The sequence below is a fragment of the Aspergillus pseudonomiae genome, assembly GCF_009193645.1.
Source record: "Aspergillus pseudonomiae strain CBS 119388 unplaced genomic scaffold BDV37scaffold_135, whole genome shotgun sequence".
In the NCBI taxonomy this organism is placed as follows: Eukaryota; Fungi; Ascomycota; class Eurotiomycetes; order Eurotiales; family Aspergillaceae; genus Aspergillus; species Aspergillus pseudonomiae.
Genome location: NW_022476127.1, coordinates 47,022 through 72,108, shown reverse-complemented (window position 1 = coordinate 72,108; position 25,087 = coordinate 47,022). Strand labels below are relative to the sequence as shown.

The window sequence follows — 25,087 nt, the reverse complement described above, 5'->3', positions numbered from 1 at the left end:
GAGGTCAACCCGGGTGGGAAGCTATCGGTACCTAGGTACTACCTTAGGTATGTGAATGTTTAGCAGAACACTTATACCTGCATTGTTTAATGTTTCTGGATATACCAGATATTACTGCCGAGGACCTGGTCAAGAACCTTGACTAGTAACAGATGCCGGTTACAGTTTATCTGCATACGGAATTATCAATGTAGTACAACATCGTGGCGCCGGGCACATCCATTATATCTACAGAGTGCTCTGCCAACTTGTGTCCATAATATACACCACATAAAGGTTAAAAAAAAGAATCATTGGCCCGAATCCTTTCTCTTCACAACAAGTACCACATGTTTGCCGGGTTCTCCCTCCATCGGTTTCACTTGCATAGCATTGGCATCCTTAGTAGCCTGCAACACACTATCCATCACATGTTTGACTTCCTCCACAGTGGGTGACCTCTTGCCTCTCTTCTTGGTCAATATAACCTCTACTTTCCGGCCCTTGTCCAGGAAGCTTGTCAATTGCTTCAGGCGGTGGGCGAGATCATGGGCGTCGATAGCCCAGTTCAGCTCGATCTGCTTAAGCGAATTCTTGTTGACGTGAGCAGCTTTTGCTTTCGCACGTTCTTGTTCCCGCATCTCAAGTCGATTTACGACCTTGCATACAGGTGCCCGGCCGCGGAAGCCAGGGGAGACCTGTAATATGAAGTTGTCCGGGCGCTCTATTGTCAGCAAGGCATCATGAAGCCTTACTGGTGGATCCAGTTTACCATCCTCGTTCACGAGTTGGATATATTCTGACCGGATTTCTTCATCTTTCACCTGTCTTGCCCTTGCCTGGAGCAGAGCATCTTGCTGTTGAGGCTGGCGGCGGATGGAAAGAAGGCGCGAGTGCGCGAAGGTCGGAAGAAAAGCGGGACGGAGAAACTGGGGTCTAGGAGTTTCTATAGGTGCAAGAAAGATACGACGCAAGGCTTGTGTGGTAGAGATGAAACCACGTATATGCTTCATCTCGGACTGTAGTCAGGGTTGGAGGACTAGAGAGAAAGCTCACAATCGATGGTTCAGGTGAGTATTCAAAAATGATAAATAAAAAAATGAACTCGCTTTCGAAGCAACTGATTACAGCGCCAGATATGCCTAATCGGTCATGAAAAGATCGAGAGGGGAGCTCCCAAAAGAGATATAGTTTGGAATGTATGATGAACCCCAGCTACGTTCGTCCCGTCATTCAACGGACGCATTCGGCGGCGAACCAGCCACACGTGCGCCACACACTCACGGGGGCGGGATCGAGACCCTGAGGCCCGGCCGCCTGTAATTTATCTCCTTTCGGTTGCGCCCTTTTCCTCTCCTGACATCTATCAACCCTCTTTTCGCTGGTTTTGCTTTGCCATCCACGATCCTTTTTGGGCTGGTCCGGAGGCTCCTGGAGGATCTATGGTTTCTCTTCATTTCGACCGTTAATCTATCTTTCTTTTCCAACTCGGTCGAAACTATAACAGCGTTGACCCGGAACGAAACGCCACTCGCTCGTCCTCTGTCTTATCTTTTGCATGTCGACTGGAGTTGACGGTCGACATATCAACCACACACCACCTTTCCAGAGGCCAGGCTCTGAAGTCAGTAGACGTTCCAATTCGCGGGCGTCCCAACCCGCGAACATACTAAGCAAATCACCGGACACTTGTCAAAGTCCGTCAACCGACATGATGGCACAAAGTCAGAGGTCTCGGTACCTGAAGACCGGCGCCATCGTGGGCGCCTTGTTCTTGATGATCCTTTGGCTCTCACCATCGAAGCCAGCAGTGACAGGCTTTGGCCGCGGTATGTTGCGTACAATTGTTCACCGACTAATTATGTCCACTAATAGGCCGTACAGAGAAATCTCCCACTGGTGTCGCTCCTCTAACGGACAAATGTACTAAGCCATATGATCCCTCGAAACCGTTGATTCAGTACGCTCTTATGATCGATGCTGGCAGTCAGGGCTCTCGAGTCCATGTCTACCGGTTCAACAACTGCGGCCCTACTCCCGAGCTTGAACACGAGGAGTTTGAGCAGACTGAGAAGAAGAAGGGCGGTTCCGGATTGAGCTCATACAAGGAAGATGCCGAAGGAGCTGCCAAGAGTCTTGACCCTCTCATGCAGGTTGCAATGAGGACCGTTCCCGAAGAGTACAAATATTGCTCTCCAGTCGCCGTTAAGGCCACTGCCGGTTTGCGAATGCTTGGGCCGGAGATGAGCCAGAACATTCTGGAAGCAGTAAGGAATCGCTTGGAGACTGTCTATCCCTTCCCCGTTGTCTCTCGTGAGAAGGGAGGCGTTGAGATCATGGATGGATCCGATGAGGGTGTTTACGCATGGATTACAACAAACTATCTTCTCGGAAAGATCGGCGGCCCAGACGAAACGCCGACTGCTGCGATCTTTGACCTAGGTGGCGGTTCTACTCAGATTGTTTTCCAGCCCACATTCGAAAAGAGCAAGTCAGGTGGTATGCCGGAACGCTTAGCTGACGGCGATCACAAGTATGAGCTCCAGTTCGGTGGACGGGGCTTTGAGCTGTACCAACACTCTCACCTTGGATACGGTCTCATGGCTGCACGTGAAGCCATTCACAAAGCTGTCGTCGAGGGTAAACTGGCCTCCAGCGGAAACGATATGGCTTGGTTGAAGCAGCCCATTGCTAACCCCTGTATCGCACCTGGTATGGAGCGCGATGTGGACGTGAAATTCGACAATGAGCACCCACTTGGACCAAAGGTGACTGTCAAGATGGTTGGCCCGCAGGACGGATCTTCTTCGCCTGCCCTGTGCCGTGGCTTCGCCGAGAAGATCCTCAAGAAGGAAGCTGAATGCAAACTCGCACCTTGCTCCTTTAATGGTGTTCATCAGCCCTCCCTTGAGAAGACATTTTCCAGGGAAGATGTTTATATCTTCTCCTACTTCTTTGACCGCACCAAGCCACTGGGCATGCCTGACTCTTTCACCTTGGAGGAGTTGCGCCAGCTCACGTCCACGGTCTGCGCCGGCCAATCGTCATGGAAGATTTTCGAAGGCATGGGAGAAGCCATGGCCGAGTTGCACGACCGTCCTGAGTGGTGTTTGGATTTGAACTTCATGCTTGCACTGCTGCACTCTGGCTACGAGATGCCGTTGTCCCGAGAAGTTAAGATCGCTAAGAAGATTAAGAACAACGAACTTGGCTGGTGTCTAGGCGCAAGGTAAATAACCCGTTGAACCTTTTCATCGTTTTATTATGTTTGAGTTTGTGCTAATGTTTGATCACAGCTTGCCTCTTTTGAGCCAGGAATCCGGATGGACTTGCCGCGTGAAGGAAGTCTCTTAAATATGACGGATATGGCGGTATGGTGATGCATTGATTTTTATCACATCAGATGGCATGTGTACATCTGTTTTCTTCTCATGCAAATATGGCTAGATTTTCGTCACGTCGATGATATTATTACTGTCACTATTAGACTTTGCTCGATCCCCTGTATGGTATAGGAAAAGAATATGAAAATGCAATTGATGTCCTGAATACTGCTAGAATTCATATGCTATTACAGCCCTTGGGCCAAGCTATACAATTACTCTAGTCTATTCTTCCAGCGACGACATAACCAAAACTTTTAGATCCCGCGTAGAGGAATAACCAAAGGCCAAGAAGAGAATATATCGTACAGTAAGTTGATCACGCACAAAAAGCTCATCCAATATGTAGGTAAAAACATATCACATCCGTAAGCGCCGTCCATGCAACCCAATCCCACATTTACTGGTTTTTATTCGTTCATTTCCTCAATAGTTGGCTTTTTCGACGATGTAATATCTTTGTTCCCCATCAGCGTCTCCAACACGTTCGACTCGGGTGATGCATTAGGGTGTGATTCTGCGTGGCTGGATGCAGGGCCTTCGTCCGAGCCTTCGCTCTTTGCACTAGGGGCGACGCCGTCGGCGGGGCGTTTCTCTTCCAGGACGCCTAGGCCCAGATTCTGTAGAAGAATCGTTGATCAGCACAAGTAAACAAGAACCAATGCGAAAGATTTGCTTACCATCTCAATATATTGACCATCAGTTTGATCATCCACCTCGTCCAACCTCAGGTCCTTTCCCCTCCCAGCCTCTATCTCTTGCTGTAGTTTATCATTGGCACTTTTCATTTGTGGGAGAAACGCAGACAATCGGGAGAGGATATCGGAATTTTTGTCGATACGATGTATTTGAGGTTTTTGTGGAGCAGGTATGCGCGGTAAAGTGTGATCGGAGCCATTGTCACTTTTTACATCATGATCTTGATCCTCTTCCTCGGCGTCAACCTCATCGTCCTCGTCACTATCACTCCCGGAGGATGAGGTGTAGTCGTCATCGTCACTGTCGCTATCATTTTTGGCGGGAGAAGCGTGTGCCTTTTTGACGTTGTCGCGCAGGGCTAACGAGAATACGCGCCGCTCGTCACTCTCGTCGCCAACGTTCTCATTCTGATTGGAAAGGCTCCCGGACCGTTTAGAGGAAGAAACGGCATCGCATGCAAGTTGCGGTTGGGGATCGTCGGACTGCGGGCGCTTGCTATCACTATCAGCCATGATTGCGCCCTGCCAATGAAGAGTTACTTTTCCCCTCCTTTACACCTCACGGCGTTTCGCACAGGATGTGGGGGGCGGCTCGAGGAAGTCGACTAGAGTTCCCAGGGGGAGGGTGGGCAATAATTGGTGCGAAGAGTGGATTTAGGGGGTTGTTTGAAAACGGAGGTTGGTTGATTAAGGATAATCTGGGAAGTCGTAAGAACCAAACATCGTCCATCATGCCGGCTTGTCGCTCACATTGAAGAAGCATGACAGGGATGTTTTTGGACGGACGGGGCCAATGGGGGCCAGAATGTGATCTCGATTTTCGCATTGCATGAAAGATCTTATTCTCTTTCTCTCCTATTGATACTTTGATCCTGTTTCACACCCCGCTCGAATGGATTTTGCCGTCGTTGCCCGGTCCGTGCCTGGTGATTTATATTGTTTCCCAAGAGGCTTGGCTCCAGCAGATGTTTCTGGCAAGCTGTCTCCTGATCCCTGAAGTATCAGTTGTTTTTACAGAAATCTATACCATACGGTAAGCATATATACCAACACTTTTCAATCTTGTGACTTTACGCTGCCTGGATCGCTGTCAATGGTCCTGAACGCGTCCAGGTGTGAACTATATCCCGCATCTGTTCATGTCCGGCCCTACCTATCTTACCTACTATATTCATTCAGATACATCACCTGTGTACTGTAACTTACATGAGGAATAGCGATTGAGAGGTGTATTTAACTCGAATCACCGAGAAAGAAGTGGATGCCCCCTACACTGCAGGAACTGTACGCACAAGAGGCATCCTTTGACTACCTGGTACTCCAGGTTTTTGGCATGAGTTCTCACACCTGCCTTCTATTCTCATATTAAGGAGGTGTAACTCCCCTAAAGTCACACAATTCTACCTTTATCCCCATCTCAGCATGGCCATCCCAAGAGTCCATGTCAATGAGAAAAGCCCCCTGGGCGAGAACACCAACACAAAAGATAGCGGCATCGACAAGCGACAATCGGCACAAATCATTGCCCCAACGCGAAAGTCACTACATCAGAACATCTTTGGGAAGCTCCGTCCTCTGCCTTTCCAGTATCACTGGACAGTCTGGTATGACAGGCATTCCGACTCCACCGACTACGATAACAGGCTGTACGTCCTTCATGAAGATGTCGCCGATATTGCGACCTTCTACCGGGTTTACAACAACTACCCATGGGAGAAGATCCGGCTCAGAGACACGGTGCATATCTTTCGCAAGGGGGTGCGTCCCGTGTGGGAAGATCAGGAGAACCTGAAGGGAGGATGTTGGAGATTCCGTGTGCCGAAGAGTAAAGCCCAGGAGTTCTTCCATGAGATTGCTATTCTCTGCATGGCAAATGAATTTCAGGCCGTCCTTGAGCAGGGTTCGTTTCCTCCCTACTCTCCCGTGTCTCCTGAGACATTAATAACTAATTTGCCTGTATATAGAACATGACCATGTTCTCGGGGTTTCAACCTCAGTCCGGTTCAACACTCATCTGATCTCGGTTTGGAACAAGCTTGGCTCCAATGAACGTTCTATCAAGGCATTGGAAAGAACTATCCTCGACCGGTTGTCGCCGGAACTACGACCCACTGGGACGGGGTCCAATGCGTATTTCTATAAGCGTCACGATGAGAACGACGGATATCAAGAAGCTGTTGAGCGAGCTGCCTCGAAGGACTGAGGGATTCTTTTAAATACGCTGTGTTGTACTAGAATAGTTGATACTCTTTCTCGCTCCGGTCTGGTTTCAGGGACTTCTCTGTTTATGCGCTACTGGCATAGCGCTGTTTAAGATAGGTCCAAATTCTGAACCGCTCAGCGTCATTTTCTAGCGTTTATGGTATCTTGATTTTGCCCATAACAGGTTCATTAGATGATTATCATTATTGCCTTCCGTTATGATACATGCCTCGGTTTGAAATCTAAAGTAGTGTACACAGTTCATTTATATTATTAACATGCTGCAGGTCTACCGACTTCGGCTCCTCCGACTAGGGCTTTTCCTTCGTGGTCTCCGATCATCAGGTTCATGACTTCGATCCGCATCCTTCTCACGGTCACGGTCTCGCTCTCCACCGGGTATATATCGATCAATCTCAACAAAGCGCGGTCGGTCATCACGCTCCGGTCGCTCGGGGGATCGGACGCGCCGACGAGGGGAACGACTTCGATTGCTAGTCGGGGGTACATACCGGTCGATATCAAGAACGCTCGGAGATCGCCGGCGTGAGCGAGACCCTCTCCGCGAGGAGGCGGACACACGGGAGCCAGATTTATCTCGCTCACGTTTACTGTCACGCTCTTTATCCCGCTCTCGACCACGGTCACGGTCACGATCATGTTCGCGCTCCCGGTGCCTCTGACGGGAGCGAGAGCGCGATCGGTATCTAGCGCGCGATCGGGACCGAGAATAACGCCGCCGACGGTAGTCATCACGGTCACCATCGCGATCGCGATCTCGCTCTCTGTCCCTGTCATGATCTCGGTCCCTATCTCTTCTCTCCCTATCCCGGTCGCGACTGCGGTCCCGGCGATATTCATGATCTCGCTCTCTGTCACGCTCTGTGCTTCTCTCCCGGTATCGAGGTCTAGAACGAGTTCGCTCTAGATTGCGCTCCCGATCCCGATCCCGGTCCTGCCCTCGGGTGGTAGATCTACTCCTACTCCGACGATTAGGCCGATAACTTCGATCACCATACCGGTCTTCCCGGAAATCACGAATAGCAAGCCTATCATCAGAGGCGCGGTCGCGCGGCCGCGCCGATATGTCTCGTGAGTTCCGGCGGTTTTCGTCAAATCGAGACGTATACCGTCTCCTTGAACGACTGCGGCTATCATCCCGTCTCCGAGTGCGATTGCGCTCATCTGCAGTCGAACCACGGCGCCAACTCTGATCAGTGTCTACAGCTGGGCTTCCGGACTTCGTTGGCGTATTAGAGAATTTCGATTCTGAGGTACCTTTCGGCTTCGTCGGTGGCGGTTTAAGGCCATTTTCAATTGCTTCTGCTTCTTCGAAGTCAAATTCGGGTTTCTGTCGAGCTTTAGCCGCAAGTTCTTCGCCTTCTTTCAGGAGAAGCTGCAAAGCCGCTTCCTCCAATGACTTCTCATCCACGGGGGGCGGAGGCGGAGGCGGAGCTGCCGGCGTGGGTTCCTTTGGTGTTGCAGACGTATCCCGTCGTGAATCGCGTACACGGGGAGATAATCCACGATCAGAGCGGTGGCCTAGCGAGCGGTCACGACGATAGCGGTCGCGGTCCCTGTCGCGATCTCGTTCGGAATCTCTATCTCTCGTGCGACTGCGGTCACGCCAATCACGATATTTTTCACGTTCCTCCCGTCGTCGTCGTTCGTATCGTTCCTGCCGTTCCTTTTCTCTTTGCTCATCCTGTACTCGCTGTTCTGCGCGACGCTGTTCCTCACGCTCCCTTCTTCTTGCCCTTTCTTCCTCCTCCTTTTGCCGATCTAGCTCACGTTGCTTGCGCTTCTCCTCCGCTTTTCGTCGCGCTTCCTCTTCTTCGGCTTCTTTCTGTTTGCGCAAGGTCTCTTGCCACACCCTCTCTCGCTCCTCCCGCTTAACTTTAACATGTGCAGCGTAGTCTTCGTCCGTCTTATTCCCAGCCTGCTCTTCGCGAGCGGCAGCTTCATCGCCAATCTCCTCGCGGCGAATCTCTCGGATAGACTCTAGGATAGCGGGAAGATGTTTCGAAGCCAGCGCATCAAGCGACGCCTCGACGGTTTTATAGATGTCGCTACGATCCACAGCTCCTTCGATTAGCGTCGCAGCTTTTCCACGTTCACGAGAAAGTAGTTCTGGTTCGCGAGTGATCTCGGATTCCGCTAATTCGACTAATAGATTGGTAAACTCTACCCTCCCTTCCTACATGCGAGCGCATTAGCAAGGGAACAATCATGTACGACTGAGAACCAGAATGTAAAATGAATTAACTACTAAACATACTCCTTCCTCAAATTCCGTCCATAATTTCTTTCGCGTAGTGTCGAAGCCGCCCCTTTTCTTAAATGCGTGGAGGAGGTTCTCAATAGTCCTATGCTGCGTGGGAGACAATGGTAACTCTTCGGTTTTGAACTTCTTTCGTTGCAAGCTCTCAATATCCACCGACGGCCGTTTAACACCAGCAGATTCAACATCCGGCATCTCCTCTGGACCAGCCATGCCGAGAAGCCAGAAAAAAAGTATAATCAAAAAATATCAGTGAACCCCACTTTACGGGTTTTCTGACGTTCCTCCAAGGCTGGCCAAAAAGGAAGCGCAAATCTATGTCGCGCGGCCCGCATCCCAGGCTCGCGACTTAGTTGGCCGGGCCCTTGATCGGAGGAACAATATTCCGTGACAAGATTGGGAACTGCGGCCCCGTGATTCGATGGAGTGGGAGAACATGAGAATCAACCTCATCTCCGCCGAACAAGCTCACCAAATCGCCGGTTCGGAGCTCAGATTACGCAGTGACCGCTTTATCCTCGATTGAAGCGAATCCGGACCCAATCCCTCATTTATCGACCCTTATTCCGACGCTCTCCTTCCCGTTCCGCGCACTCCGCACCACCCTTCATCATGGTCCACAAAGTCCTCTTCTGGGGCGGCTTCGGTATGCACTGCATATTCACCCCATGATAACCCTCATTGGGACCTGTCTCGGTCCCGAACTGGGCTATCGGGCCTTCCACTAACGGTACAACCAGGCATCGCCGTCCGTCTCTGGCAGCTCGGAATCGAAATGCGTCCCATTCTCGCCAAGGAATCTCTCTGGGTGTACCCTCTCTTCGCCGGCGTCGGTAGCAGCTTCGGATACTGGCTCCAGGGCGTTGAGGACAGACAGCTCAAGATCCTTGCGCAGCGCCGCGAGGCTATTCTCGAAAAGCGTCGGAGACGTGACCAGACCACATTGAGCAAGGTTGAGGAGGCCGGCACTCTTGCCGCGACGTCGTGAATGTGGTATAGGTGGTTGGAGGACAGGATTAGGAGACGATGGCTGTGTTAGTCGACTTGGTTGGCCAACAATCCAGTCGTTCTTGTATCAAAATTCGATCGGTTATGCTCGGGCTCCTGTTACCAAAAGAGGGGAAGACATGAAGGCTTTTGTGCCTATGAGCAAGACCTAAATTATGTGTTTACTTTCAATTGTTTTATTCCACTGTTCGCATTGCAATGGCAGATTTTCGTTTGCTTTTTGATTGTATCTGTATGTTCATATCGTTGCTCTGTAGCGCCCGCCATCTTTCTTTCGAGATGTGATCCGTGCAGGGTTTCTATTTCCCTGTGTTCACACAAGCTAGGTATCCCATAAAGGCTGTGGATTAAGGTGTCTAGCATCTACAATGCATATATAGCGAAGAAGCAATCCTCGAATGTAGTGAAATCCTTGATCATCTAGTAGCCTCGAGAAAGTCATTGGTTTGACGGATTTCCAGTCAACCCAAAATGGGCGGTCAAAAACGGCCAAATATATGGTGGTTAAATTTCCACAGAGTGAACAATGCATATACGTGTTACATTAATGTACAGTTGAGCATAACGTTTCAAGAAAGAAGCTCCGTCATCATGGCCGTATCGTGCAATCATGACTTCTCTATCGTAAATTGCAAGGATACTTCCCACCTCTGACCTCCAGACCCATATCCACCACCTAATCGGTTTCTGACTAGGCTAGAGATACGCTCTCGAAGTCGAATGAGATTTTCTTCTGAGCCCGAAACACGCAGCTTTAAATCTGCCATGCATAATCCGTAATGGACCTGCCAAATCCTGGCGTCGTCGACACCGAACACGCACGGGTCGGCTTCAATATCTCGGATGACGTCCTTTACTCCTGGGCCAGAATATGACATGAGAAGCATAGAACCAAGTGTCTTGACCAAGCGCACACCGAGGACGCACATGGAAATAGAAATTGTACTGGACAAGAGAACATCAAGCCAGTTGTAGAGGCGCACAGAGACTAGGGGAAGTAGCAGGAGAAGTGTGGAGCAAGAAAGCGTAAGAAAGTGAGATGGGTTGCTGAGCACTGAAGGCAGAGATTCAATATACCCGAATCGCATCGCCTTTCCTATCCGCCCATGGTTCTTTAGCCCAATTGCAGAGATTAGCGTGGATGTGATGGCCAACAGAGCAGTGACATCTACACTGCCTACAGACACACGTTCATGCGCATGAGAGTGGTGGGGCTCGTGACCAGATGACTCGAGAAAATGCTGCAAGTTATGGGAGATAAGATCCATTCCCATAAAAAGCAGAAGCACGCACATTGCGAAACCGGCGAGCACTTCTGCCCGTTCCAGCCCAAATGGATGTCGAACGCTGGATCGCTTCCATACCTCGAAATTGCTCAACACATCCACCGAAACACAAAGCAACGCTCCAAGAGAGTCAAACAGTATGAGGTGGGACAAAGCCGTCATCGCCAGGGACCCGTGCGCACTCCAAAGAGTGTATGCGGCGACAAACATATGACACACACTCCACCAAAACCGCGTTTTCTGATCTTTCGACATGCTCGCGCGGCACTCCTTGAAAGTCGGGATCGGTAATGAATTCGGTAAGGCTAATGGCGCCCTGGGTGGTGGCTCGAGGAATATCTGATGTGATATACTACTATGCTTATACTTGTGTCCGCGTCGCTGGCCAATGTTCTATACGCAATTGATAAATAATCAGCATCATTTCGTATGTAATTCCATACGAAGAGGGCATATGAACTTACGGACTTGACCACCGGGCTCTTTGCCATGGTGGTGGTCTTGAAATTGAATGGTCCAGCTGAGCCATTGTCACCTTGGCTGTTCTGCAGTACATTATCGGAAGGGCTGAGAGCGAAGGATGCTCGCGTTGGACTCAGGCGATTCGGATCTTCAGAATTCAAAGAGCCCCTTTGTAGGGGGAAAGTGTCCACTAATGGTGACAAAGAATCTTTGTCCTGCGCATCAAGGCGGGAAGAGTTGTCTTGGGCGCTTGGGGGATCATCGGGGGGTGGAGTGGGAGTGCGTGGAGGAAGAGGAATAGGTAGGTTTGATGCCATTTGCACCAGAAAATCCAAAGGCGCCTGCGCCGAACCAAGGATATGTTCAATTGAGGAATGTTACAGTGTTCTGTGGGTCAGGGATGGAGAAAGGATGATAGAGCAAGAGATAGGGAAGGGTCACGGGCTCGATCGTCCCGAGTTATCGATAAATCAGGAGGCGGAAAGGCGGGGAGGTTGGTGCCGGGGAAGCCTGAGGCCTCGACTCACTCATCGCATCATCGACTCCCAGTTTATCCGTGTCGTCATTCATGATAGCCTTGTCTACGCCCTCAAACCTGGTCGACTCTCCTTCCACAACATCATATTTAATCTTCATTGCTGCGCCACGTCCTGGACTGGCAATGCAGCACAACGTACGCCATTCCATTTGAGGAGACTCCAACTCCGATGCCCGCATTTCCTCGGCATCTATGGATCACCGCGGTTCCTTCTTTTTCTTCCTGGTCGTTTTCTACCTGCTCCTCAGCTCCCAATCTCATCCCCCTTTGATTTCTCAGGACCGAGAACGTCAACGGGAAATCGCGAGGGAAAAGGATGCGCTTCGTCTGCTGAACGAGTCCAAGTATGGGGACTTTAGCCCACCCGCTGATCGATGGCTGCCCTTTCCGGGAGTGAGGAAGAACGACAGTTACGCTTGGGAGATTCTTTCGGAAGCTCAGGATAGAGCGCGCTATCAGCTACGGTCGGTTATTTCAAATGCTGGGTTGGATGTTCCCAAAGGTCTCGATGACCCGGCCGAATCGCAGGCGCTCAACCTGACGGAGTTACTTCTCCCCGTCTACCGTAATGCGACTGGTAAACTGCGCGGAGATTGGGTGCGGCGCAAGCTGGAAAAAGCCCATCGCCCGTTGAATACTACTGCCATCGTACTGGAAAATGAATACTTCACGCATGAGTTTAGCCACAATGTCACTGGCAATACGGGATCCTTCTATCTAGACTTGCGTGAGGGAGGTGGCGAAGAGCTTCGGCTGCGCAATGGCCACATTCGTGAGATTCGAGCGACTTTAGCCGTGGAAAACGGCGACTTTTGGGGAAATACATGGTACCTACCTTTATTTGGTATTCATTTTCCTGAAACGGGGAGCATTATCCTGACTACAACGAGCGAGAAGTTCGGTGGCATCTTTACCTTGCCACATTTGGCACTTACATCAGATGCATACGACCTTTCACACCAGCTTCTCATGAAGTCCCTCTCGGATACAATATCTGAGAAACAACACCGGGCACCTACGCTTTTTCCCTGGTCCTCGCTTGTTGGGGCGGAACAGGTGGAGTTCCCAGCGCCGAAGTGTGAGCACATAGTCTACCTACAGCAGCATCCGGTTGCCGTCCGTGACTACCTTGCAGACAGGCAAGTCATCGAACAGATTGAGCAGGAGCTCAGATTCCCTATGGGCGCACCGATCCCCTCTCCTCCATCTATGGTCATGTCAGCTGTTGTATTTTCTCCCGACTGCGGGTACGTCCTTGAGACTAAGGGCGCACCCGATTACTCGCCCACTGAAGCACTGTATCTATCCGGGCCAAAGCTGGAGCAGTTTGGAAAATCCTCAGCTCGAATAATATTCCTAATATGTGGTATCTCTGTTGCACAACTTGCCCTGCTTTTGCGGCAGGTCAAGGAGGCTTCGACGCCTTCCACCAGGAGTCGTATCAGTTTCTATACGATTGCATTGATGGCCTTTGGAGACTCGTTTTTACTCGTGTTCATGTTACTGGAACTATATCCAGCGGTCTCTTTCTTACTCTTGACGACCGCATCATTCCTTACTTTCCTTTCAGTCAGCTACATCGGAATGAAATTCATGATGGAAATATGGGCGGTCCAGGCACCAGAACGACGGGAACAGGATCGCCGATCCAACCCTTCAGCAACAGCAGCACGCCCGGCCAATCTACCATTGCCAGCCACCACACGACTTAGAGACTCCGGTGCAACGCCTATCATCCTAACCCCAGACCAGGATCCTCCAGAGGAGGAGGATGAGCCGCCTCCGAATCGTAGCACCACACCGACAGCCCGAGAGACCCGCAGTGATGTAGGTGCCATGTATGCACGGTTTTATTTTATCCTATTCGTCATGCTCATCATTTCCATCTGGTCATTCCTATGGCCCAATCGACTAGGAGCGCTGTATGCTCGAGCTCTCGGGTTCGTATACGTGTCATTCTGGACCCCTCAAATTTATCGAAATGTTGTGCGCAATTGCCGCAAGGCTCTGCGCTGGGATTTTGTGGTTGGTCAAAGTTTCCTGCGCCTGTTCCCTTTCATGTATTTCTTGACTATGCCCGGTAACGTGTTGTTCGTTCGACCCGACCCAACAACAGCTATGGCACTGGCTGGGTGGGTGTGGATACAGGTCTGGATCTTGGCAAGCCAGGACATTCTAGGACCGCGCTTCTTCGTACCTCGAGGCTGGGCTCCGCCAGCCTATGATTATCATCCTATTGTACGAGATGCTGCCGAATCGGATGCTGACCTTGAGTCCGGTGGAGTTCTACCAATTGGAGCATTGAGAGCAGATGAACGGGACTATGATACCAAAGAGGATGACAAACAGCGTCCGAAGGATAAGAAAAAGGCGATATTCGACTGTGCAATCTGCATGCAGGAAATTGAGGTGCCCGTCCTCGCAGCGCTCGGTGCTCCTGGAGGCAGCAGCATGACAGATGGAGCTACAAGTATCCTCAGCCGTCGGGCGTATATGGTCACTCCTTGTCGACATATCTTTCACAGCACTTGCTTGGAAAGCTGGATGCGACTCCGGCTTCAGTGCCCTATTTGCCGAGAGTCTATCCCTCCTGTATAACGTATATGATGGTGGACATACCCAACGGACAGTGTACACAAAGCAAATCTGTATTAATTATATTATATAGTTCAGTGATCGCCGGAACTTAGGGTCGGTATACTACACAGAAGAATAGCCGTATGAGCGCTGGAGTCTACACTCCCGGCTTCGAGAAAAGCTACTCTCCCAACAAGTGCATCCTTAGTACTGAGACGCGCAATAGCATTATGTACCTTAGCAGGCTTTCGCAGCCGTAGACAGTAGATCCAGGTTAATTTGTACCGAATCATCGGCAGGCTTCCAGCAAGGACTTAGGCAACATGTATATTATTTCCAACGGGCCAATCTTGTTGAATAACAGGCCCAGCCGTCGACGGCTTATACACGAATCTAACATTTCATCAAAGAGGCAATAATACGGTTCCCCGTTGGTAAAACAGAACAACCCCACAAAAAAAAAATAAAATAAAATAAAAAGCCATGATCACCGAGCGCTTCATTTTGACATACCATCACGTCTATACATTCTCTTTGCCCGACATGTCCCCTTACGCCTCACCAACGGTCGCCTTGTAGGCCTCGGCATCAAGCAGGCCGTCAAGCTCTGCGACGTCATTGACCGAGATCTCAGCAATCCAAGCCTCACCCTCGGGGCTCTCGTTGATGAACTTGGCCTTGTCCTCCAGGACACTGTTAACCTGGGTCACCGTACCGGCGGCAGGAGAGTTGACGTCGGAAGCCGACTTGACAGACTCCACAGCTCCAACAGGTTCACCGGCGTTGACCTCCAAGCCGATCTCAGGAAGCTCAACGAACACAACGTCGCCCAAGGAATGGGCGGCATACTCTGTGATTCCGACCTTGGCTATTCATCATGATTAGTACCACATGCGCATTGAGGCTGCGGTGCGCCAGGTGCCGCCGGGTATGAACTTACCAGTCTTGCCGTCATCGGCCAGCTCGATCCATTCGTGCGACTCGGTGTACTTCTTCACGGCCACTGCAACATTTCATAAAATATTAGTATTTGTAACTGCTGTACGATACCTCAATGCCCTTCTGAGCAGAATTTGGAAGGTCTCTTACTGAATGGGCTTTGGGAGAAGCTCCTAACACTTCCCCGCGGGAAACGAGCTGCGGGCGAAACCCTGCATGCGGCGGCCAGAGGGAGCTTCTGGGAAAGCACGCGAGAGGCGAAGGGACGGACGGATCTGGCGACGGCAGACATTTTGAGAAGTTTCGAGTGAAGAGAATACGAATTGAGTCGAGGGAAGGTGTGGGAAGGCAGGAAAGTAGAGATAAAGAAGAGGGAAAGTTGGAGTCCGCGGAGAGATTGCGCAGGTTAAAGTAGTAGCTTACATAGTTCCCGGACTGATAGGAGCGCCAAGACTGCTGATAAGCGCCTCTACAATCCGTTGGCCGTAAGTCGGGAAAAACTCATCGTCCCCATCCCGTTGTTCTTCTCCGACGCTATCTCCCCCCCACACCGGTTGCGGCCATGTTGTACGAGCTGATTGCCATTGTATGATGTCCTATGAGTTTCCTCAGACGATTGCCCATGTTGTTCAAGCTAACTGAACCCTTTGACAGGTCCGTCCGGGCAGCCTCCACGAGGTCCGAGAGTATGTCCTTCCCGCGATTTACTGTCCATTCGAGATGCCTCCCTTATCATCCTGGATCCGATGAATTCACCATTGAGAAATATATCTAGACGACGACAATAACTAACTTGTTTCAGAATTGCCCGTAATGCCGGCATTCAGGTCCTGCGCTCCGGCGGCGTAGTCCGCGGATACACCAACTGGGGCACCTTCCGACTCCCCAAGCCCACCACAAAGCACCAGGCCCGATACACGGAAGGCCACCACTTCATCATGCGCTTTGATGCCTCTGGCCCCGTACAGATGGCTGTCCGCAGAACCCTCGGCCTCGACCCCCGGATGGTTCGCTTCTCGGTTGTCAAGCTGGGCGACAAGCTTGAAGACATCAAGGATGTCCAGGGCAAGGTTGAATGGAACAACGCACGCAACATTTCCGAGTCTATCTAGAAGAGGTCGCTTCTCTGACTACGAATTGAATGGATGAGATGAAGAAGAGCCGTTGTACAGCTCGTCTAAGTTGTTGATTTGTATTCGGACATTGACGGACATTGCCGGTTCACTGTATTATTGGGATTGAGGGTTGTGTTTTTGTACTATCATACCAGCATCGCAGGCGCACATATATATCACATAATTGGGTTTCACTTTGAGGTGCCATTCTACGCCGTACACCTGTCCAGATTCTCCACAGGCTGCTCAGCATGACACGTGACTTAGATCCTGGGTCTCAAACCGCAGCGCTATCATAGTCCAGTTTGAGATGGCTTCACTCTCGCGTATTAGACTTTATGCTAGTTCATTACCACGATATGATCTGCGCATCGGGACATTTGGTTGGCAGCATGTGCTTTGCGGAAGTAGTTTCCGATTCCTTTTATGCCAAATCACTCTGTGATATAAATATCCCATGTTATACTTGGCACACGCAGTTTGTCCTCCGGGTAGCTATTTTACAGGGGTTGAATCCTCCACAAAGCTGGCAAAGCCATCTATATCTTGAGATTCACAATGAAGGCGGCGGAGACCTCCAGCCGATCAACCGAGGTTCCCCCATAGTCACATCGGGTAAGGCGGTCATGCGTCGCGCCAATCCGAGGACTTACATATAGTACTAGTAACACATCAGCTGCGAGCCGGATTAGATTATCTCCTATTCCACTCTCCTGCTCATAGATATCCGGAGGATCGGTCCCTCGAAGTCGTCGCTCTAATTCCCCCAACTTCAATCCCTACCAGGTTGCCACCATGCTACCCGATAGAAGCGATGGCGATCCCCAGCTGGTGGCCTCCCCGTCGGCATTCGCCGAGCTGATGGCTCTAAAGCAAATCGATAGCCCCAGCCACCTGCACGGCATCCCATCTGATGAGCCTGAAAAGATTGAGCGTTTCCAATCGCTCGCATTACCGTATCCACCGGGTGAAGGCAAAATGGCCTTCGGTGGACACGTCTATGCACAGTCCGCATACGCAGCGTCAAAGACAGTGGAGAAAGGCTTCGTAATCCACGTAGGCCCCCTAGCCACTGATGCATATTCTCGAAGCAAATCGGGCTAACATTAATCAGGATATGACTGGCACATTCATCTTGGCGGGACGGTTAGATGTTCCGTATGTGTACACAGTGCGTCATGTGAGAGATGGCAAGATGTACTGTACCCGTGCAGTAGATGCACGGCAGGGAGGCAAGGTGTGCTTCTCGTGCTTATGCTCATTCAAACGGGATGAGGGGCCGGAGACGTTTGCGCATCAGCCTCCCTCCGCACAGGAGCGCTTCAAGTCCGTCCTTCAAGCGAAACGCGTGGAAGATCAGATTGTCAGCCCTAGTGTGGATGCCGACTGGTGGATCGAAGTGGTGGAGCAGGGAAGTATCACGGAGCGGGAGTTCCCCGGGTTGGATATGCGCAAGACCGATATGCAGGAGTACAACCTTACCGAGGATGTAAAGCAGAATCCTGAGAAGTATCGCCAGCTTCATCAGTATTCGCTCAAAGGATCGCCTCAAGATTCTGCGGTCCCGGTCAGCAGGGAAGAACTGAAAGCGAAAGAGCAGTCAGGGGAATTTGATAACCTATACGCATGTGCACATATGTATGCGAGTGACAGAAACTCTTTGCTGTTGATACCGCGCGCTCTGGGGCTCAAGAACTGGACTGGAATGGCTAGCTTGACTCTCACGGTGATCTTTCATCAGCGTGGTGATGCTCTAAGGATGATTGATTGGGATGCAGCGTCGAGCCACGATGGTACGGATCTGCCGAAAAAGTGGTTCGTGCAAGAGGGGTGGACACCTCGTTCTGGCGAGAACCGGGCAATTCATGAGAGCTGGCTCTGGAGTCCGGATGGGAAACTGGTGGCTACTAGTTATCAAGATAGTCTGTTGAGACTTAGAAAGCACGACCGAGGAGGGAAGCTATGATGTGACATGTATATAATATAGAGTATCCAACTGCAGAGATTTAATACACTGTATATATCCACATGCAGTACGATCTTCCCATACGAGTACCCGTGATAGTATCTGCACATATATTTGCGTTCCAATGATCCTCTGCGCTCTCCGTTGTACCATAGGCATAAATCAAAAGATTAGTGTATATCTCGAAAGACGCAACTCAAGTAGTAGCGGTTCCCATCAACCACCCATCATCTTGACTACCATACAACTGATCATACTCAGTCAATTCAAAATGCTCAAGCAAACTCTAAGTACTCTTAAAGCTTCGATCTTCCCTCGAACCCACCAACAAAGTCAGCTTTCGTCATCTCCGGAGCCCGTGCGAGCAAAGCTCCAATGGCCTTAGAGAACTTCTTGAACTCAGGGGACGTTCCATGGGCCTTCAGGTTTTCCAAGTCGGTATACCTGAAACAAGCTAGTTAGCGAACTTGTTCATTCAGGACCCGATCTACAAAGCAATCACTTCTCAATAAACACCAACTCCTCGGTCTTGTCAGGACGAAGAGCACAGTAGATTTGCGTCTTGGGTTCATTTGCCTGGACATGCTCTGAGAATGATTTGAACGCTGCCAGAAGCTTGGTTATATGTTAGAATGGTTTTATTAGAGGGCACAGAAGCTGTTCGTACCTCGTTGAACTTGCCCGGCTTGGGCACGAGCTTCACGATGTTATAGAATTCGCCGGTGGTCATGTTTGCGATTGTGGATGTGTTTGGTACTACTCGTATTGTTTAGCCTTGGTATTACTTTGAATATATCAGACTGAACCACGTTGCTTGTAGTGGAAATATGCCTTTAAAGGAGCCGGTCTCGGCTATGTGATCATAAATCAATAGTGTGGAGACGGGAGATGCCGAGGATATATACATTGCCTCTAGTAGATTGGACATCATATCATGAGTCCTTCGTACCATAATATTTCAGAACAGAGGCATATATATATATATATATATATATACTCCATTAACTGTAAGAGCACAATTACTCATATTCTTTAAGTGGACTTAGCAGTACTGTGTAGAGAACATTGAAGTGACACTGATGGTAGCAATCTCCACATGAGACTAACTCCACTGCTGAGTTACTGGCCACAGAGAGCGCAACTTTTGCTATGAATCTCACAATACAATGTATTTATGTATTACGATAATTTAGCATCATTGGTCTATTCTTTTTGTCGCTAACTCTGCCACAATCCAACAGCCAGCCTATCTCCGGACAATATAAAATACATAAAGATGCGTAAATCAACACTAGATATATAAAAGGACGCTCAGCCTCTCCCACAGTAACTTGAATCTTTCCCAAGGCCCACGTCCTACAATCAAAAATGGGGTTGAATATATCATCATCTGTTCACGGTAGGTGTAATATAGCTGCCTATTTACTAGTTGATATAGTGGATGATGGACTACTGTGTATCCTCTTTGTGAAAAGAGAGTCACGTGAATATGACGTAACAATATCTTCTATTTTTGATTTTCTTCTGAGAGAGGGTCTGGACTCTCCGTCGTAATCTTCAACGTCGACTTCACTTGCTGAACATGTACTTTTTGGACTATCTATGAATCACCAAAATGAAAAAGACATTGCTCCTTGTTTTTATCCACGGCTTCAAGGTATGTCTCCCCATTACACGGCCTTTCATTCCTGAATCGTTCTACCCCGCACGTGTCAACATTGTCATACCAGTAGATCCATGCCGTTGATAGACCTGTCATAGGGAGATGACGATACCTTCGGAAAATTTCCGGAGCACGTACGTGCACTCATCGGTCGTGCTCTTCCTGCTATAACCGTCGCTACAGCTGTGTATCCTAAGTACCAAACCAGAGGAGATCTGAAAGAATGTGTGGGCCAATTTCGAGATTGGTATGTCGTGCTATCCACTGTGCTATTTCAGATCACTGATAGTCTCCCTTCGCTGCAGGTTACAAAACCAAGTCATAGATCTGGAAGTTGCCAACCGAACAGCCTCACCTACCGTTGATCCTTCAGTTCATGTCTTCCTAGTTGGGCACTCGATGGGAGGCATTGTCGCCGGAGAAACGCTTCTTCTTCTGGCTTCGGAGCAGCCAATCCCTGCCAAAACCTCTTCCGCAGACTCGCAAACCACCGCCAATTCACAAATCCTCGAATCTGGCTCATTCATGTTTCCTCATATTCAAGGAGTGCTTGCATTCGATACGCCATTTCTGGGAATTGCCCCGGGAGTCGTTTCATATGGTGCAGAAGGACAGTACAAGAATGCTACGACTGCGTACACTGCGATCACGGAAGTAGCAGGCCTGTTTGGTTTTGGGGACAACAGCGGCTCATCTACCAAGGCAGCCAGCGCCAATCAGGGAGCCACAGGCAACAAATCCTTGCCTGCACAGCAGGCTAGTGCTGCCACTCCATCTTCAGATGCTGCAGCGACACCATCTTGGCAGCGGTGGGGTCGGTATGCTATGTTTGCAGGGGCCGCAGGGGCTGTGGCTGCGGGAGGAGCGGCTGCAATGTATTCTCAACGCCAACGCTTGACGGACGGATGGGGTTGGGTTTCATCTCATCTTGCATTTGTTGGGTGCTTGGCCCGTCCCTCTGATCTTCGCCACCGCATATCACTCTTGTCCGAGGTGCAAAGGGAACGCGGAATCAGCTGCACCAATTTCTTTACAGCCTTGGGCAAAAACGCAACCTCGCTGGTAGAGACCTCGAGCCAAGGAAAAACATCACTGAGTCAAAGAATCATTCGCTCGAAATACCGTACGTTCTGCACCCTCCCACCTGAAGTGGAAAACGAAGATGCTGCGTACGACCCGAAAGCAGGACTCGGATGGGTCAAAGCTGTGAATGATAAGGCAGCAGACGAAATTAAGGCGCACGTTAGCATGTTTTTACCAAAAGAAAACCCTGCTTTTTATGAACTGGTCAATGCAGCATGCAAGATCGTGGCAGAGTCGGTCGACCAGGGATGGTATTCGACCGCGACGGGCCCTGTAGAAGAAGTTGACAGCGACCTGCCGCGGACCGAGACCGCCAGGACCCCTGCCGACCATGATAGTGGCTTTATGGATGGCGAAGATGTCGTAATTGTGGAATAAAAGCTACGATTGGTCGTCGAGTCTTTCCAAATTCGAGCGTAGCTCGCTTACGCGCCCTATTCTCGGGAACGCAGAACGACCGTTGGGGCCACCTGCGAGGGCCTCTGCAGAATTAAATTCGAGCTAATTATGCCAGTCGGTGCAGCCGACGCATGATATCGCTTATATCGGTTCCATCTTTTCCGGTGTTACACCCCCTATTCCGCATCGATTGCACCTTGGTAGTCGAGGGGTCAAAGAATGGTGCGATAATAGCCGTTACAATAGCAAGGTGGGGAATCGAGATCATGTTGTTAATTTAGCCACGGACTGTCTCCGAAATCGCCATGTCTTTCCCACTCAAACCATCACGGGTTCGAACTGTGGGGATGGAAGAACGGTCCCAGATCCCCTGCTCCACCGGTCCTTGTCCTTGGCTCCTGGCAGCTGCGGAACTATTTTCCTAGGCACATTAGCGACCTTGGACACCACAGTGGTCCTTCCACTCGTTCTTCCCGGCCAAGCGCCAGGGCCCGATCTAGCTGATAGCATTCATTGTTCGCCTCCGGCCTTACACTGCAGCCATGGCGGTTTTGCACAAAAGGTGATAGATGTCATGTGAAATATCAAAATTTCAATGATGCAACGGGTTGGGGCAAACAGGAGATTCGAAGAACGGCTTGAATCGCTCTAATTGTGTAACTATTCTAGATACAGAACTAAGTTGGCTTATCCACTGTACACATCACACAGAAGGGGTCAATAAATATCAAGGAAACGTTGTATGGATCAACGCTACCGTCGTATGGACAATTGAAAGAAAACATCGTCGAAAATGTAACAGTCGAAGTTCCACATATGATTGTAAAACGTTACTAAAAAAAAAGAAAAAGAAAAAGAAAAGGAATATTCAACCACGCTCAAGCTCAGGCATCACCTCGTTAGGCCGCAACAACGCGAATCAAATGACTAACTTTGAAAGACGAAAAAAAAAAATTCAAATAAATGACCCTTGGATAAGATCGTCACCTCTAAAATATATCAAACCTAATAGTGATTAATAATTGTGACTGTTATAAGCGGACGCTCGGCGATACATGCTTCCGGCATACTCCGAATTTGTGTCCTGGTAGACTGTTGCGCGACGATCTTCTTCCGGAAGAAACTCCATAACCTCCCATGTATTGGGTTTGATACCGACGGAGAATTCGAGGTCTTCCTTCGTAATGTAATCCCAGAACTGGGGATGATCAGCACCCGCATACATTAGTGTGGAGCAGGGTTTAGATAATGGAAACTGCAACCAACGTACCTTGTAAACCATCATGACCGCTAACAGATTACAGATGGTCGTAAAGAACAAACCGTCCAAGTAGTGTTGGACATTCTCGCAGATGGTGTCACTGAACGCGTAGAGGAGCACCTGACCGCAGATGAAGACCAGGAGGCCGAAGGCGATATGACCGAGAGGCCAGCGGTCTTCGAGCGTGTTCATGACCAATAGGAGTTGCATGATGAGGTAGACTGCTATACAGATTGCGTTGAGGAGGTATAGTACTACAAACATGCCGATGGTGTTGGTGGGACTGAGCCCGCCCCATGACTTGAACGTCAGGAGGGAGATGACGAATGAGATGGCGAACATCGCTGTGGAAGTTAGACGGAGGAGCCAGACCGAGAGTGCTGTGCCGTCTTCGTAGAGCTGGAATCCCACGAATCCGTTGACGAGCAGGCTCGTGCATAGGGCGGAGGTTAGACCGTTTTGCACAGCGACGAAATAAGGAAACGGGCCGCTCCTGGGCGGAACCACCCCGGCATCGATGACCAGGGAGCACATTGTTAGGAGCATATAGATGTAAAAGAAGGTGATGATCTCCTTGCGACCTGGGTACTCGCGCATGGGGTTAGTAGTTGTTCTCCCAATTTGAGTAAATTGCGACTGGGGGTGGTTTACGTACCGACCGCGGTGAACTTGGACCTGATGTGTAGGATCATAATGACTGTCATTGCCAGCGCTATGATATGGACGAAGGACGCGGCGCCTTCGAAGATGATTGTGTTGGCCAGTTCGATGTTTCGCGCATAGCAATTGGGAATGATGCCGGTTGCGCCTGATATCGAGGAGGCCGGGCCCACGAGGGAGCACAGCGGCAGCGCTGCCTTCTGACAGATCGTGTCAAAATCACCGAACCCCATTTCGACCGCCCGTTGAACCTGGGTGTGGTATAGCCGTGTGATTGTTTGGGTCGTTCGATGATATCGCAAGATGAGCGGATCCGAGCCGTCTCCACAACGACGGACGGAGACGGGGTTCCAGTGATCCAGAGAGGACTTCCGCGGCGTTCACTGGAGGGTCTGCAACGAATGACGGGTGTATTCCGAGGAACAAAGCAGGACGGGGAGATCCCGACAGTGAGGCGACGACAATCAACGTCTGACGAGGGATTTTGGCCTTGTTTCTCCTGGTCTGAGGCTTCTGGAACCTGAATCACGAGGTACGCTAAATCCAGATCCAAGCTAGCCCAGATAAGCTTAGTCTCGTGCTGCTATTCAGGGATTAGCGTGCCTCCCCGGACAGGTCACCTTTACGCTAGCCCATTTTGGTAACTTGTTTATCCGGGCCCTAACGCAGCATGCTAACCGCCTCTGGTTAGGTTGGAGAAGCCTTGCTATACAAAGTTCACATTCTCCAGAGATGTCGAATGAGGCCACCGCAGGACAAGCCTGGCCATGCAAGTGTGGCCGCATGAGTGATCTAGGCAAAGAGTATGTGCCGCGCACAGTTTCACATATTATTGGTCTTGTTTTTCCCTGCGATAATTGCCTATGGACAACGAAGCATTTGACCCTTGTTCGAAAAAGCTGCCAAGAATCTTAGTATGTTCATGTGTATTCTTCCTCCACGTAGACTGTGGTGAGGGCCAGTATCTGCAGATCGTCTGCCACCATGTCAAGATAAAAGACGTCACTGGAGTTGTATGTATCGTCATATACGAAAAGACCGGGGAATAGTTTTAATCCGGCAGGCGCACAAAGACATTTTGACAGGGGCGCATATTTTCCTTTATTTGCTTTTTTTTCACCCCCTTTACTCAGCCCAACAGAACTGACTATTCTGGCACATGATTGCCGGTAGACGTAAAAAGTAATGTTAGCCCGAAACCAAGTCAGGAAAGCCGATCCACTGTCAAGGTGGTGGAAAATCCCACAGCCCTGCATCTGAGTGGCCACCAACTTCAGGGCTGGAGGTCTTAGCACCTTCTAGAACGAGTATACCGCTTTGGACGGAGAATACTGACCCTATCGAGTGTATGTATGGATAAGATCCTGGAAAGGTATTACATCACATCTGCGGAGTGGGAGAAAAAGTTGAAACGAGCTTCCCCTAAAGTTTTACAGGCATCGAACCCCACATGCATTGTCCTCCCTTCTTTCTTTCTTGATTATCCTTTTTTCTTTTCCCTCCTTCCCCTGCAGCACCCGATTGTCCCCGATCTATCTTTGTCACTCGTCGAGGTTCCCATTCTGGTGATATAATGCCATTGTCAAT

General features: G+C 50.0%; 14 protein-coding genes across 14 annotated transcripts; 7 read left to right on the top strand and 7 right to left on the bottom strand.

Moving 5' to 3' along the window:
- Nucleotides 1-290: 290 nt before the first annotated feature.
- Nucleotides 291-992, bottom strand: BDV37DRAFT_288979 (putative translation initiation factor IF3; the record flags this gene model as incomplete). The annotated part of the gene is made up of 1 exon (XM_032088367.1): nt 291-992. The coding sequence occupies one exon, from the start codon at nt 990-992 to the stop codon at nt 291-293; it is 702 nt and encodes a 233-aa protein (XP_031935279.1).
- Nucleotides 993-1,537: 545 nt separating this feature from the next.
- Nucleotides 1,538-3,333, top strand: BDV37DRAFT_276528 (guanosine diphosphatase; the record flags this gene model as incomplete). The annotated part of the gene is made up of 3 exons (XM_032085581.1): nt 1,538-1,808; nt 1,864-3,208; nt 3,276-3,333. The coding sequence occupies 3 exons, from the start codon at nt 1,538-1,540 to the stop codon at nt 3,331-3,333; spliced, it is 1,674 nt and encodes a 557-aa protein (XP_031935278.1).
- A 439-nt stretch (nt 3,334-3,772) lies between these two features.
- BDV37DRAFT_288977 (NOPCHAP1/New4 family protein) lies at nt 3,773-4,573 on the bottom strand (the record flags this gene model as incomplete). Its single annotated transcript, XM_032088366.1, has 2 exons — nt 3,773-3,982; nt 4,043-4,573. 2 exons carry the CDS (start codon nt 4,571-4,573, stop codon nt 3,773-3,775), a joined length of 741 nt encoding a protein of 246 aa, XP_031935277.1.
- Nucleotides 4,574-5,359: 786 nt separating this feature from the next.
- Nucleotides 5,360-6,399, top strand: BDV37DRAFT_43641 (eukaryotic translation initiation factor 4E). Its single transcript, XM_032090647.1, has 2 exons — nt 5,360-5,960; nt 6,025-6,399. Exons 1-2 carry the CDS (start codon nt 5,483-5,485, stop codon nt 6,261-6,263), a joined length of 717 nt encoding a protein of 238 aa, XP_031935276.1. The 5' UTR covers nt 5,360-5,482; the 3' UTR covers nt 6,264-6,399.
- Nucleotides 6,400-6,413: 14 nt separating this feature from the next.
- Nucleotides 6,414-8,828, bottom strand: BDV37DRAFT_43630 (BOD1/SHG1 domain-containing protein). The gene is made up of 2 exons (XM_032090646.1): nt 8,541-8,828; nt 6,414-8,459 (listed from the first exon to the last, which is right to left on the bottom strand). Exons 1-2 carry the CDS (start codon nt 8,754-8,756, stop codon nt 6,552-6,554), a joined length of 2,124 nt encoding a protein of 707 aa, XP_031935275.1. The 5' UTR covers nt 8,757-8,828; the 3' UTR covers nt 6,414-6,551.
- A 172-nt stretch (nt 8,829-9,000) lies between these two features.
- On the top strand, nt 9,001-9,949 carry BDV37DRAFT_264562 (putative NADH-ubiquinone oxidoreductase 14 kDa subunit). The gene is made up of 2 exons (XM_032083681.1): nt 9,001-9,189; nt 9,284-9,949. The coding sequence occupies exons 1-2, from the start codon at nt 9,156-9,158 to the stop codon at nt 9,529-9,531; spliced, it is 282 nt and encodes a 93-aa protein (XP_031935274.1). The 5' UTR covers nt 9,001-9,155; the 3' UTR covers nt 9,532-9,949.
- Nucleotides 9,950-10,129: 180 nt separating this feature from the next.
- Nucleotides 10,130-11,822, bottom strand: BDV37DRAFT_43539 (cation efflux family protein family). Its single transcript, XM_032090643.1, has 2 exons — nt 11,302-11,822; nt 10,130-11,230 (listed from the first exon to the last, which is right to left on the bottom strand). Exons 1-2 carry the CDS (start codon nt 11,614-11,616, stop codon nt 10,160-10,162), a joined length of 1,386 nt encoding a protein of 461 aa, XP_031935273.1. The 5' UTR covers nt 11,617-11,822; the 3' UTR covers nt 10,130-10,159.
- A 62-nt stretch (nt 11,823-11,884) lies between these two features.
- On the top strand, nt 11,885-14,621 carry dscA (ubiquitin-protein ligase dscA). The gene has a single exon (XM_032083680.1). The coding sequence runs from the start codon at nt 12,030-12,032 to the stop codon at nt 14,433-14,435; it is 2,406 nt and encodes an 801-aa protein (XP_031935272.1). The 5' UTR covers nt 11,885-12,029; the 3' UTR covers nt 14,436-14,621.
- Nucleotides 14,622-14,726: 105 nt separating this feature from the next.
- Nucleotides 14,727-15,706, bottom strand: BDV37DRAFT_264557 (glycine decarboxylase subunit H). Its single transcript, XM_032083679.1, has 3 exons — nt 15,504-15,706; nt 15,355-15,417; nt 14,727-15,282 (listed from the first exon to the last, which is right to left on the bottom strand). The coding sequence occupies exons 1-3, from the start codon at nt 15,643-15,645 to the stop codon at nt 14,966-14,968; spliced, it is 522 nt and encodes a 173-aa protein (XP_031935271.1). The 5' UTR covers nt 15,646-15,706; the 3' UTR covers nt 14,727-14,965.
- A 173-nt stretch (nt 15,707-15,879) lies between these two features.
- BDV37DRAFT_264556 (mitochondrial 37S ribosomal protein bS6m) lies at nt 15,880-17,201 on the top strand. Its single transcript, XM_032083678.1, has 3 exons — nt 15,880-15,939; nt 16,008-16,039; nt 16,156-17,201. The coding sequence occupies exons 1-3, from the start codon at nt 15,916-15,918 to the stop codon at nt 16,463-16,465; spliced, it is 366 nt and encodes a 121-aa protein (XP_031935270.1). The 5' UTR covers nt 15,880-15,915; the 3' UTR covers nt 16,466-17,201.
- On the top strand, nt 17,202-18,465 carry BDV37DRAFT_264553 (acyl-CoA thioesterase). The gene is made up of 2 exons (XM_032083677.1): nt 17,202-17,524; nt 17,583-18,465. The coding sequence occupies exons 1-2, from the start codon at nt 17,264-17,266 to the stop codon at nt 18,432-18,434; spliced, it is 1,113 nt and encodes a 370-aa protein (XP_031935269.1). The 5' UTR covers nt 17,202-17,263; the 3' UTR covers nt 18,435-18,465.
- BDV37DRAFT_264549 (putative quinol monooxygenase) lies at nt 18,452-19,428 on the bottom strand. Its single transcript, XM_032083676.1, has 3 exons — nt 19,102-19,428; nt 18,937-19,049; nt 18,452-18,878 (listed from the first exon to the last, which is right to left on the bottom strand). The coding sequence occupies exons 1-3, from the start codon at nt 19,162-19,164 to the stop codon at nt 18,731-18,733; spliced, it is 324 nt and encodes a 107-aa protein (XP_031935268.1). The 5' UTR covers nt 19,165-19,428; the 3' UTR covers nt 18,452-18,730.
- Nucleotides 19,429-19,995: 567 nt separating this feature from the next.
- BDV37DRAFT_43454 (lipase family alpha/beta hydrolase) lies at nt 19,996-21,728 on the top strand. The gene is made up of 3 exons (XM_032090641.1): nt 19,996-20,091; nt 20,196-20,344; nt 20,403-21,728. Exons 1-3 carry the CDS (start codon nt 20,050-20,052, stop codon nt 21,556-21,558), a joined length of 1,347 nt encoding a protein of 448 aa, XP_031935267.1. The 5' UTR covers nt 19,996-20,049; the 3' UTR covers nt 21,559-21,728.
- Nucleotides 21,729-22,341: 613 nt separating this feature from the next.
- On the bottom strand, nt 22,342-23,984 carry BDV37DRAFT_43463 (chitin synthase export chaperone). Its single transcript, XM_032090642.1, has 3 exons — nt 23,496-23,984; nt 22,850-23,421; nt 22,342-22,777 (listed from the first exon to the last, which is right to left on the bottom strand). The coding sequence occupies exons 1-3, from the start codon at nt 23,731-23,733 to the stop codon at nt 22,595-22,597; spliced, it is 993 nt and encodes a 330-aa protein (XP_031935266.1). The 5' UTR covers nt 23,734-23,984; the 3' UTR covers nt 22,342-22,594.
- Nucleotides 23,985-25,087: the final 1,103 nt, after the last annotated feature.

Bases quoted from the DNA above. Each gene is read 5' to 3' on its own strand.
- BDV37DRAFT_264562 (XM_032083681.1), top strand. From the start codon at position 9,156: ATGGTCCACAAAGTCCTCTTCTGGGGCGGCTTCG. The intron at 9,190-9,283 runs GTATGCACTGCA...CGGTACAACCAG, and splicing joins CCTCTTCTGGGGCGGCTTCG to GCATCGCCGTCCGTCTCTGG.
- BDV37DRAFT_43641 (XM_032090647.1), top strand. From the start codon at position 5,483: ATGGCCATCCCAAGAGTCCATGTCAATGAGAAAAGCCCCCTGGGCGAG. The intron at 5,961-6,024 runs GTTCGTTTCCTC...GCCTGTATATAG, and splicing joins TCAGGCCGTCCTTGAGCAGG to AACATGACCATGTTCTCGGG.
- BDV37DRAFT_264553 (XM_032083677.1), top strand. From the start codon at position 17,264: ATGCTACCCGATAGAAGCGATGGCGATCCCCAGCTGGTGGCCTCCCCG. The intron at 17,525-17,582 runs GTAGGCCCCCTA...AACATTAATCAG, and splicing joins AGAAAGGCTTCGTAATCCAC to GATATGACTGGCACATTCAT.
- BDV37DRAFT_43630 (XM_032090646.1), bottom strand. From the start codon at position 8,756: ATGGCTGGTCCAGAGGAGATGCCGGATGTTGAATCTGCTGGTGTTAAA. The intron at 8,460-8,540 runs GTATGTTTAGTA...GCTCGCATGTAG, and splicing joins GGACGGAATTTGAGGAAGGA to GAAGGGAGGGTAGAGTTTAC.
- BDV37DRAFT_43463 (XM_032090642.1), bottom strand. From the start codon at position 23,733: ATGGGGTTCGGTGATTTTGACACGATCTGTCAGAAGGCAGCGCTGCCG. The intron at 23,422-23,495 runs GTACGTAAACCA...GCGAGTACCCAG, and splicing joins GTCCAAGTTCACCGCGGTCG to GTCGCAAGGAGATCATCACC. The intron at 22,778-22,849 runs GTACGTTGGTTG...GATCATCCCCAG, and splicing joins CGGTCATGATGGTTTACAAG to TTCTGGGATTACATTACGAA.
- dscA (XM_032083680.1), top strand. From the start codon at position 12,030: ATGGATCACCGCGGTTCCTTCTTTTTCTTCCTGGTCGTTTTCTACCTG.
- BDV37DRAFT_43454 (XM_032090641.1), top strand. From the start codon at position 20,050: ATGAAAAAGACATTGCTCCTTGTTTTTATCCACGGCTTCAAG. The intron at 20,092-20,195 runs GTATGTCTCCCC...GACCTGTCATAG, and splicing joins TTTTTATCCACGGCTTCAAG to GGAGATGACGATACCTTCGG. The intron at 20,345-20,402 runs GTATGTCGTGCT...CCTTCGCTGCAG, and splicing joins GTGGGCCAATTTCGAGATTG to GTTACAAAACCAAGTCATAG.
- BDV37DRAFT_264557 (XM_032083679.1), bottom strand. From the start codon at position 15,645: ATGTCTGCCGTCGCCAGATCCGTCCGTCCCTTCGCCTCTCGCGTGCTT. The intron at 15,418-15,503 runs GTAAGAGACCTT...GAAATGTTGCAG, and splicing joins CTTCTCCCAAAGCCCATTCA to TGGCCGTGAAGAAGTACACC. The intron at 15,283-15,354 runs GTAAGTTCATAC...CATGATGAATAG, and splicing joins GGCCGATGACGGCAAGACTG to CCAAGGTCGGAATCACAGAG.
- BDV37DRAFT_264556 (XM_032083678.1), top strand. From the start codon at position 15,916: ATGTTGTACGAGCTGATTGCCATT. The intron at 15,940-16,007 runs GTATGATGTCCT...ACCCTTTGACAG, and splicing joins TGTACGAGCTGATTGCCATT to GTCCGTCCGGGCAGCCTCCA. The intron at 16,040-16,155 runs GTATGTCCTTCC...AACTTGTTTCAG, and splicing joins AGCCTCCACGAGGTCCGAGA to AATTGCCCGTAATGCCGGCA.
- BDV37DRAFT_264549 (XM_032083676.1), bottom strand. From the start codon at position 19,164: ATGACCACCGGCGAATTCTATAACATCGTGAAGCTCGTGCCCAAGCCG. The intron at 19,050-19,101 runs GTACGAACAGCT...CATATAACCAAG, and splicing joins AGCCGGGCAAGTTCAACGAG to CTTCTGGCAGCGTTCAAATC. The intron at 18,879-18,936 runs GTGATTGCTTTG...AGCTTGTTTCAG, and splicing joins GAGTTGGTGTTTATTGAGAA to GTATACCGACTTGGAAAACC.
- BDV37DRAFT_43539 (XM_032090643.1), bottom strand. From the start codon at position 11,616: ATGGCATCAAACCTACCTATTCCTCTTCCTCCACGCACTCCCACTCCA. The intron at 11,231-11,301 runs GTAAGTTCATAT...AATTGCGTATAG, and splicing joins AGAGCCCGGTGGTCAAGTCC to AACATTGGCCAGCGACGCGG.